This window comes from Petromyzon marinus, chromosome 37, assembly GCF_048934315.1.
Source record: "Petromyzon marinus isolate PM22_M1 ecotype Great Lakes invasive population chromosome 37, UKy_Petmar_22M1.pri1.0, whole genome shotgun sequence".
Lineage (NCBI taxonomy): Eukaryota > Metazoa > Chordata > Hyperoartia > Petromyzontiformes > Petromyzontidae > Petromyzon > Petromyzon marinus.
Window position 1 is genome coordinate 21,633,337 of NC_133703.1, and position 11,332 is coordinate 21,644,668.

Consider the following 11,332-nt stretch of genomic DNA (forward strand, 5'->3'; position numbering starts at 1 on the left):
ATGGGGGAGCGGTGGTGCAACGGTTAGCACGCTGCGCTACGAAACCCAGCGACTCGAGTTCGATTCCCGCTCACGGCCAACACCAGTGACGATTATCTGAACCGGTCCTGGGCCTCCCCTAGGTCGTCTCAGCCTGAAACGAGTACCTGGTGCGGTGTATAAACATCGCCACTGGGGAGACAAAGGCGGCCAGGCATGGTGCTGACCATCCACCCCCTCGTGTGCCATGCCGGCCTTCATAGGTGCTCGCTTCCAGCTCTTGCCTTGACAGTCTGCTGTGGTGAGATGCTAACTCAATTGCCTGGTATTCAGGACGTGGTGGGTTCAATCCCGACCCTGATGCTTGCTGTATATTTGAAGTTTGTATGTTTCTCTCCCCGTGGTCATGTGGCTTTTTCTCCGGGTCCTCCGGTTTTTCCCTCCACATTTAGAAACATGCATTTAGAGTATTTGGCTGCTATAAATTTCCACGTGAAAAGCCCCTTCATTGAGCTATCATTTGTAGCAAGGTTGGTTCTGATAATATGAGCTATATAGGTCAGTGGGCCTTACCTAGTAAAATTATTTTTTTATATTGTTTAGTTCATAGTTTAAAGGCTATATGAACCTTATGGTGGTACCCCGGGGTACCATAGTACACCGGCTCTCGCATAATGTCCGTGATGCAGTAATTTGTAGTCTGTTGATGGTTGGCGATGCGACAATCGACTCATCTTGACGAGCTGTACACGATGCACTATTCAAAGTTGAATTTTTCAATACCGGATTCTTTCTGCTGATGTTTGGCGTTTCGACATCGCGGAGTAGCACTGAATTCGGATTGATTGGTACCTCAGTCGCGGAGTTTAAGTAACACCCCTGGATAAAATAGTGTCCCAGATTACTCATTGGTTTTTTCGGTAAAGTTACGTATGTAGAAATACAATAAAATTATATTAAAATAAATCACGACGTTTCGACCGCAACACAAGCGATCTTCATCAGGTGTAAAAAATAAAACAAATAGGTGACATCAACGCAACACATAGAGAGCGTTAAACTGTACGGAGGTAAATACAACAAGAAGATGAGAGACGAGAATTCAACAAACCTAAGAAAAAATTACGTGATGCAAAACCAGTCAGGCCAACAACACAGTTAGACACTTGCCTGGCGGACCACGAATTTCAGAGGAGTGCTAAATTTCGTGTTCATCCTCTGGGTTGAACATACCAGCATAGACAGAGTGAACAAATACGAGGTACAAGGCAGCAGAAATACATGTATACAGGGACAACAAGAGGCAAGTAGAGGAAAGACGGACAGAGAAGCAAGAACAGGGCTGGAGGGATGAACAGACAGAGGCTTAAATAAGTCGCAGAGGTATAATTGCCTTGGCTATTTTTTATTATGTAGTACCCCGGGGTACTGCCATGAGGATCATATGGGGGATCTTTGTCTTTGCAGACTGTTCAGGACTTCCTGTCCCTGGCGGCAGGAGACCCCTTGGCCAAGACGCTGTTCCAGATCGCCGTGTGTGGAGGTTCCCTTGCGACCCCCTCTCAACCGGGACTCAGTGAGATGTCCTCTAACTCCTGCAAACTTAAGGCCGACGACATTCAGCCCACTCTTGCAGAAAGTAAGAACCCATTCTCCTATCTGTTATCCTTAAGCTGCTAAAATGTATCGTAAGAATACCAAAGTGAGATTTAAAGATATCTACGGCAGCATGTGCCATGCACGCATGTACGACGGAAGCTGTCGGCATGAAGTAAAAATCGTAAATATGTTTTCCCTTTTGTCAATCCACTGCTGGATGAAGGCCTCCTCATTTGATGTCAGCCATGGAGATTGTTTGATTATATTACAAAATGCTGGTTAGTGAAGGTTGGTAAAGTTGGGGATTGGCATCCGGACCAGTTCAGTTACCACTCACCATTGATATTAGCCGTGGCTAGGATTCAAACTCCTCACCCAGTTCATAACTACATCGCCCGGTATACAGGAGGTCGTGGGTTCGATCCTGACCCTGACGCCTGCTGTATATTTGGCGTTTGCGTGTCTCTCTCCCCGTGGTCACGTGGATTTTTAGAGTATTTGGACACTATCTATTTCCACATGATAAGCCACTTCGTTGAGCTATCATTTGTGGCCAGGTCGCTTCTTAAAAAGAGCTATACAGCTGAGTGGGCCTTGCCTGATAAAATAAAATATAGTTTAGTTTTAAGGCAGTGTGCAAACAACTTTGGCTCCCCTGCCCCCATCATTTCCTGTAAGGGAAGGCTCCTTTCTACCCCTTTTCCACTGACACCTCTGAGCAGAGCCAGCGCAGGGCTTATGATGCTCTCATTACGTGTGGCGTCAGTGTTTTACGCAACCGAGACGCAGTGTCACCACCGTCATCTACATACTACTCGACGCGTTCATTGTGCGGGACGCCACGTGGCACGGCTCGACTTCTGAAGTAGAAACGCAACCTAAAGCCACCTGAACAGCACTGGGCTGGCTTGACGTGGTCCCAGCATGACTCAGTAGTAGAGTGGGAAAATGAGGTGTTAGTATTCCAAAGTGAAAAACGTTGGCGAACAGAGTGGAGCAATGTGAATGTCCATAATAAACACCCCATTCGAGATCCAGATATTGCAGCCCAAGACTTTGACATTCCTCGAATACGCTGCTGTACCGTCAGCCGCATCAGAAGATTTAACAGTGTGATGTGCACACCTCCTGCATGAATGGAAAAGTAAAGACAAGCCACAATAGTATGGTCATGGCCAGGCAACCAAAACTATGGACCATATAGTAAGCCACTGTAGTCCTTCAATGGAGGAGTAGAAAAAATGCAAAAAACTATAACTCCTGAAGCCCTCTAATGGCTAGCAGACCTTTACATTGTCAAATAGCTCCTAACCCCATTTTTTATACTCAAGAATTTAATATAATAGTGTCCCAAATATAGATGCTTACTATACAGCCTGAAAGGCGTAACCACAGCCACCTGCCCTTCTACATCTGCCTCCTTTTTGCCGGACGACTCTCTAACCCTCGCTCGCCCAACGCGGGCTGTGGCAGGCGTCGTGCGGGATGAGATGCTGGAGCTGCTCGGTGGAACCGGCGCCGCTGCCTCCCTGAGCCTGGGGGACCTGGCTGAGACGGAGAAGCAGCTGGCGGAGCGCTTCAACGTTCCCGACTTCCCCAGCCTGGGCCATGGCTCTTTCCTCGAATTTTTGAACGGCAACTCTAAGGCGGGTGACACGGACGTTATCGTTTAAGCTCCGTCACCGTGGCTGTTATTAAGTTATCTGCTAATCTTAATGTGCCCCCCAACACCAACCCCCCAGGCAATCTTTGGTTTGTAGGAGCTCACTCATTCTCCATCAGAACAAATTGCGTTTTTGCATATTTTTACCCTAATAGAAACGTAACTTTAAAACTACAGTTTGGTTCATAGTGGATTATATTTATAAGCGCTATAGTGCCTCACTGTTATGGACAGATAGTCGAATGGACAGAGCTAATGCTTTCCGCATAAATGTATCAGTATGCATGTTGAACTTCATTGGCACCGTACGTAGCCAACCGTGCTAATCGGAGGTGTGGGGGATTAACAACAAAAATAAGTTCGAAAGAAATTAGTTTTCAATCTAAATTTAAAAGTGCATAGCTCCAGTAGCTTCCTAATATCAGAAGGAAGAGCATTCCAGACGGCCGCAGAAGCGCATCTGAAAGCACGTGATGAAGTAACCGTCTTTGTTTTATGGTTAGCCAAAAGCCGCTGCGAGGATAACTGGAGTTTGCGTGATGGTTTATGCTTCTTGATAAGATCAGCAAGGTATTGTGGTTCATTTGTCGAAAGAACTTTGTGTGCAGCCGGAAAGTGTTAAGAAGGTGCGGGGGTGTATGCGTGTAGAGTGGTTGTTTCATTTCCGCGCATGTCCGTTTCGTTGTCGCTCAACGATGTGCTGCTGACTTTGCCGCTGCAGGTGCTGGGAAAGGCCGGGGTGTCAACACTGAGCTTGGACACTTCGGAGGCGCACGACGTCGGATTTTCTTCGAGCGGCAAACAGCTCATTGACTTTGACGCGTTGTGCGTTAACTTGAACATCACCGAGGTGACGGGTGATCGATCACCAGCACGTTGCGCGATTGCGCACGTCACACGTGCCAGTAATGTAAAACTCTCCTCAGGTGGAGCAAAAAAGGTTTATAAACCTTTGGATGAAGCGCGCGATGGATAGGCAATAAGAGCCGAACGACGCTTTTATTCATCAGTCAAATAGACGATGGCACTCGTGATGCATGTGCAGTGAGTCCAACTGAGTCGCAGACATTGTTCGTTTTAGAGGCAACACATTTATTTGTAACACGTAACACAAAGGGGTAACTGCCCCTTCATCAGATACAGCCTAGGGCGGTGACCACCCAGCTAACTACTCTATACAGAGGAGTTACTGCTACGAAGGGTCGGGTTTCTACTCGGGTCCGAGACCACGTGTTTGCCTCGAAGACGCCGAGCTTCCAGCTTGAGATGTAGGCTTCAGCTGGTGGACGTGGAACTTCAGCTGGTGGACGTGGAACTTCAGCTGGTGGACGTGGAGCTTCAGCTGGTGGACGTGGAGCTTCAGCTGGTGGACGTGGAACTTCAGCTTGTAGAATGCAGCGACCCCGGTCCCTCTCAGTGACCCGCCTTATGTCCCCCTACGGTCGGGGTCGCTCCGTCCTTGGCCCTGCCCGCCTTCTGGAGCCTTCCAGCTCCCTCTCGATCCCTCTCGAGAGCTCTCCCTGGACACGTGATCACCCCCTAGTCCCCCCACCTGGGGGCCTGTCTATGGACACTCTAGATCACGTGTCTGCAGGGTCAACCAGAGTGCCACGGCCCGGGGCAACCCTGCCCCTGGGCTGACACTCTCCCGCTCCCCCTCGTGGGAGCCCCCACCACACGCTGCGCGTGGTGCCCGCGCTATCCAGCGGTCACCAAGCCCCGCTAGGGCTGGCACTACACCCGCCCACAGGGTGTATGCGATGAGGGTGCATCGCGTGCCCTGGCCCTCTCAGCCCGGCACCATATCATGACATCCCCGATGTCACTACACATGCATCGAGTTGCGCGTGTGATGGAAAATAAGTTTTGTTTTCATGAATTATGGAAAATGTAAATGCAAATTAGATGAGTTTGGCAGCCCAGAGGGAGGAGAATGCGCCCAAGGAGATGACCACCACGATGATGGAGTGATTAGGTCAGCTCATGTGCAAGAGTTGTGGTATCCTTTGTTTAATCATGAGATTAAATATGGCCATTGAGAGACGTGAAGCAGCATCGCCTCGATTGCAAGGAGTGAGGTCAATTGTGGCATTGCAAAATCGAAATATAAATGAGCTTGTAAAAACCAGACAATTTTAAATAAGAACATCAGAAATATTACAAACGAGGGGGCGATTCAGGCCATCTGGCTAATTCGGTTGTGAGTAACCGATCAATCGAAGAATCTTATTTAATCATTTCGTGAAGAGTCCCAGTGAATATTCTTCCATGCCTATGTTGGAGAGTTGTTTTCTTTTTTAGGCTTATCGTTAGCTTCGAAGCATTGTGGTGGGATAGGCATTTGGTTTCCTGACCAGGGCCACGTGGTGTGATCGCATCTGGCTGTGCTGCAGGACCAGGATAAGGAGCCTCAGCAACAAGACGAGCCATTCAAAGACCCTTCCAGCCAGTCGCCCATCTTCCCTGGGATGACACGAAGCGACGGCAGGTAGGTGGTTCATGCCGATTCGTGCCTGTGTGTTAAAATGCGTATCGTAAAATTCAATGACGTTGGATGCATTTTTACCGAAATGCATAATTATCAATAAATACATTCATGTATTAAAATCTGTTTCATCCAGTACCTACAATGCGTGCATCAAATTGTGCACCTGAGTTATTGATGAATTGCGATTGATGCAAATGGCACGGCATAATAGCCAATGGATTGGACGAGACAGACTTGTGAGAGAACCATAGCCAAGGGAGAGAACGCCCTTGAGAGAACGACCACCAGGAAGATGGAGCCATTAAATCTTCTCACGGGCAGGTGCCACGTGGATTGTTACATCGCTGGACCGTGAGAGATGGCTACTGCCCGGCAAGGCCTTAAAAAAACACTAAAACCAAAACGTTATCATTTTTATTCAAATACAAACTATTTACCAGGTAAGGCCCACTGAGCTATTTAGCTCTTTTTTTTCAGAAGCGGCCTGGCCAGAAATGATAGCTCAATGGAGTGGCTTGTTACGTGGAAATTTACAGCTGCAAAATACTCTAAACACATGTTGATTATAAATGTGGAGGGAAAAACCAGAGGACCTGCAGAAAAATCCACGCCACCACGGGAAGAACACGCAAACTCCAAATATACAGCAGGCGTCAGGGTCGGGATGGAACCCACGACCTGCAGTGTACCAGGCGAGATAGTTAACATCTCGCCACCATGACACCTTAATTCAGCAGTGATCATGGCTTATGATGATTTGCTTTGCATCAAATGTTTACTTCCACGATTATCATGGAAACATTCATTTGACGTGGGGCAAACACATATATATATAGGTATGTATGTTGATCTTCTTACGCATCGTACGTAGCCGACCATGCCAACAGGAGGTGCAGGTGCGAATTGGAGGTGCGGGAAAGTAAGTTGAGCATAGATAAAGACTGCGGGACAAGGTTGTGTCGTTTATCACCTTCGTGGTTTGTACGACACTGAACACGTTTCGGCGGGTGTGCGGTGTCCTCTAGCCGGGATGTACAGAAGAGCCAGGCTGGCGTGGGCGTGCAGGGGAACGTGGGTGCAGACCGGGCACTGCAGTGCCTGCTGACTGCCCCCCTCCTGGAGGACCTGGCCGCCTGGTCCCACTGGGAGTTGCTCTTTGAGCAGAAGCACGGCCCGCTCAAGGAGTTTATTGAGAACGTTTGCTCGGGCAAGGTAGCCAAGCTGGGAGAAAGCACGGGTAAGTGTTTGGCGTCGTCATTTTCTTTCACTTCTCAGAACGTGTAGGTATCTGTGACGATAGAGCTTTATAGCTCATCAGATTCCTGCAGTATAAATAAAGATTCTGACATGTCAAGTTGAGGAAGGGTTGTTTAATCTAACATTCCAATTTGGAAAACGAGGCTAGTTTAGTTTTTTTAGCCAGGACAGCTTCAACGAGTCTTTCAGGATGTTCTTGCATTGCACTTCTTTACCAATTCCATTGTTGGGTGGTGGGGTAAAGTGTAGGCAATCGCACCTCTTCCAAGACGAGGCCTAAATATCCTCAGGAGGGTGCTCTCTGGAGCTTCTGGAGCCCTTTCCGCTAGCAGTGGCGTGAGCAGAGAATTTCAGGGCTTTACCTCGAGGAAAGCTGTTTGCCTGTGGCGGCGGCGGCGGTGGAAGCGAAGCCGTGAGATGCGTTCTCTGTCCCACGCAGCGACCAAGGCGGTGTTGGCCGAGGTCTCCGAGCTGCTTGCTCTGGAGTTGCAGCCGGGACTGCTGCTGCGTATCGCTGCCGAGCCGTCGCCCGAGAAATTTGCGGAAGCCGCCCTCCACCGCGACCCCGTGGTGTCGGTGGCTCAGCTCGTGTCGCTGGTGGCAGCCCAGGGCCTCTCGGAAGCCCCCCTGGCGCTGCTGGCCAATCGAATAGAAGTGGTGCTCACGATCATGGCCGAAGAGAAAGGTACCCAACGGGTGGAAGCGCACGCGCGACGACACGGGTCGAAATTCGCATCTTGGGTGAAAGAGCTTTTTGCCTGAAAATATAATGGGTGTCACGGTGACAAGATGTTAACTACCTTGCCTGGTATGGAGGAGAGCGTGGGTATGATCACAACCCTGACACCTGCTGTATATTTGGAGTTCGCATGTCTCTCTCCCCGTGGTCGTGTGGATTTTTCTCCAGGTCCTTCGGTTTTTCCCACAAAATTTAGTCAACATGCATTTAGAGTACAGTAAAACCTTGGATTGCGAGCATAATTCGTTGCTGAAACGTGTTTGTAATCCAAAGCACTCGTATATCAAAGCACTCGTTGTATATCAGTTGTGATCACGTGACGCTCGGCAGACAAAGCGTATACGTACTACTCGTCTACTCGTGTTGCAAGACCTCGCTCCTTTATAAAATTAATATTTAAAATTTTTGCTCGTCTTGCAAAACACTCGCAGACCAAGTTACTCGCAATCCAAGGTTTTAGAGTATTTGTCTACTATACATTTCCACATGATAAGCCACTTGGCTAGGATGTTTCTGAAAAAAGAGTTCTTTAGCTCAGTAAGCCTTACCTTGTAAAATAAAAAAAATATATGTATTATTTAAGTGTGAAATAATTTCCCCCCCCCACCCCCCCCCCCCCCGTTGATTTTATGACTTGTCGAGATTCAGTTATGAATTCATTGAAGGATTGATTATTTGTTTGACTGTAATTAAACCGGATTCTCCATTGTAGATATGATGGCCTAAGCTCCGTAAGCAATGAATGCCCCAACTTTTTGCTATTATTAATTTGCAAGGGTTGCAGTGCGTTTAATTTGGATAAATTCCAGTTCTGGTATCTGCTCACACGGGCCATTCTTTCACACGGAGAGTTACACTCACTTGCGGGAGATCCGATTGTCTCACGGCATGAAGCCAGTAGCATGGCAAGTGGGATAAGGTTCAGAGGAAAATACATTTTTACTTTATTAAAAAAGAGGCTCGTTTCTTCAAATATTCCAAAAAGGCACGTTTGCTTCGTGGATGCTTTTGTCCAAGTGATGTGAGTTCACACCAATTCTCTCGCACTTCTCGACTCTGAAACTCCCTCCCATCGTCCCTTTGCACAAGTTCTCATTATAACCTTGCTCAAACTCAGGAAACGATAAGCGTACTTTCGTTTCTGGCCGATTCGCATTTTTTGTCTTTTAGGCCAGTGCTTGGCAATCTCGTAATTTAAATAAATATTTAAGAGATGTCTATTTTTGCACAGCAAGAGTCAGAAGGGCAACCTCTAAACCTCCCCATAAGCCCTGCGGTAAATACCAAGTGCCCTTCGTGTACTGTTGGCCAAGCGCCCTCTCGCTTATGTCTGTTATGTTAAAAGATAAGAAACCTGAAGTGTACCCACGGACGAAGCCTGACCCGACCACCTTGTCCTGTGCCCACTCTGAACGCAGTCGACCTCTACACGGCGGGCGGCATGCAGGGTGGTGCAATCACGGCCGCCCACTTTGTCCTCGACTGCCTCTGCCAGATCCCTCTGCAGCTGTGCAAAGACCTCGCTCCACAGGTGACTCCATGTGCATTGCTGAAAACCTGAATAGCGCCGTTTATCAATCCGCTGCTTGATGAGAATGCCTTCCCCAAGCTGTGTTTGTCGTGGGAGTTGTTTTTGTCACCATTCACCACGCTCAGCAGTTCGGGTTGTTGTTTGTTGTTGAAGTTAGTGGGGAAAGGGCAGGGTTGGTTCATGTGTCTCTCGGCACTGGTGTCAGCCGTGGCTGGGCATCCAACTCAGCTTGCTGAGGTCATGGCATAGTGTCCTAACAATGACGTTAGCTCATTTTTTATATGAGAGAGTGAGGAGTTCGGATCAATTTTTTCTCCAATGCAATTCCCTCAATATTTTTTTATAGGACACCAATATGGAATTTTTTTTAAACATGCTTTAATGGCGACAGAAAGATGGACAATAACTCGATCCAGAATGCAAGATTTGGAATTTATTAACTATGTCTTGATTCCTTCTGCAATATTGCTACACTATGCACAATGATGGTGAACCAACTATGGCGGATAAATTCTTGACATCCAAGTTCAACCAACGCATCAACATTCTCAGGCGACAGTAACAACACACACTAACCAGTGTGCCACCGCACCAACGACTGCACCATCATTATATAGGTCACATACTGTCGTGAAATCAGAAACATTAAATTATAATCGGCATTCACTTCCCACCCTCCTCTTTCCCCACACCAAGCGTGTTTATTTTAAAAACAATTCATCCAACGCAATACACTCTCAAAAATAAGCTCTGTAAATAAAGACGCGTACAACCTGTAATGCCGGGCTGTATGTTTATTGTTGGAACGTACCATACATACAACAAAAACATGTGAATCGATCTAGATTTTAAGTTTTCGTGACTGCAGGGATCCATACTCTTTGGTTCTTTCGGTAAAGTCACGTGGGTAGAAATAAAATAGATCACGACGTTTTGGGCGCAACACCATCCAGATATTTGAACATAGACATAACTTCAACCGGTAAGATGGATTCAGATTGAGCAATCATTGGAAGGATGTTATTAACCAGGTAAAACCATAACTGCTTTTGGCCTGCCTTCATATCCGCATGTCCAGTTTCCTAACCCTCCCACTCCCAGCCTCGCCCACTTCCCCTCCCCACCCCGGCATTTTTTGCCGTGCTTGTGTCCTCCACTCCCCCTACCCCACACTCCCACCCTCCCGGTCTCTCCTCCCTGGCTCCTCCGCCCCTTCTCTTGCCTATATGGCCTCTTGGTGCAGCAGCCCTTTTGCCCACTTCAGCAATTGTTTCTTGCTGTGGTTGTCCCACCTGATGACGGACGCTTGTGTTGCGCCCGAAACGTCGTGATTTAATTTATTTTATTTTACACCTACGTGACTTTACCGAAAGAACCAAACAGTACGTGAATCGATAATTTTTTTTTTTACAATCCGGCAAAGTCCAATCTACTGGTGGATGAAGGCCTCCTCCCAAGCATGCAAAAATCTCAGCTAGCCTCGCAATGCAACGATCAGTCTAGCTTCCGTACACGTGCTGATTCCATCGCTTCGTCTCCGAGGTGGACGTCCTCTCGGGCACGACCTCTCCTGCCGTCGTTAGTGTCAACCACCGGCCGCCATCCCTTCTCGCGAAGTGTCCATGCCCACTTTCTTTTCTTGACCATCAATACTTTGCGCATCGTCTCTGATCCACGCGTGCTTCATTCTACTGAACGTCTGTGAAAAAAAGAGCTTAACGGCTCATCGGGTTCCTCTGATTATAAATAAATATTTCAGATTTTTTTTTTTTCTTGGCATCCGCCTGCTGGCAGGTGTTTCTGGCTCCGTTTGAGCACACCGTGGGAGAAGCCGACTGGCAAGACGTGCTGTTGCGTGCCGCGTCCATGCCCGATTGGCAGTCGGGCACCCGCAGGGCTCGACTGCAAGAGCTGGGGCAGCTGCTGGATATCGAGGAGTGGACCTGTGACTTTGAAGGAGGCCTCGAGGTACCTCGGCTGCCACAATTGCAACCAAAATAGCTGACATCGTTTTTAAAGGGGTAGCTGGGTGGCCAGTATTCAGCTGGCACCACTACAACCTTATTCTTGTAGTTT

At 48.0% G+C, this 11,332-nt stretch overlaps 1 protein-coding gene across 6 annotated transcripts in view; it reads left to right on the plus strand.

Annotated features, from left to right (window-relative positions):
• LOC116949627 (uncharacterized) overlaps positions 1–11,332 on the plus strand; it is a 34,985-nt gene that overhangs the window by 13,700 nt on the left and 9,953 nt on the right. For all 6 annotated transcript variants that reach the window (XM_076072435.1, XM_076072436.1, XM_076072434.1 and 3 more), the window contains exons 9-16: positions 1,447–1,618; positions 3,052–3,224; positions 3,963–4,091; positions 5,635–5,729; positions 6,755–6,966; positions 7,426–7,671; positions 9,144–9,256; positions 11,051–11,224. In XM_076072435.1, coding sequence (XP_075928550.1) covers positions 1,447–1,618; positions 3,052–3,224; positions 3,963–4,091; positions 5,635–5,729; positions 6,755–6,966; positions 7,426–7,671; positions 9,144–9,256; positions 11,051–11,224 — 1,314 coding nt within the window. The remainder of the gene's footprint in view (positions 1–1,446; positions 1,619–3,051; positions 3,225–3,962; positions 4,092–5,634; positions 5,730–6,754; positions 6,967–7,425; positions 7,672–9,143; positions 9,257–11,050; positions 11,225–11,332) is intronic.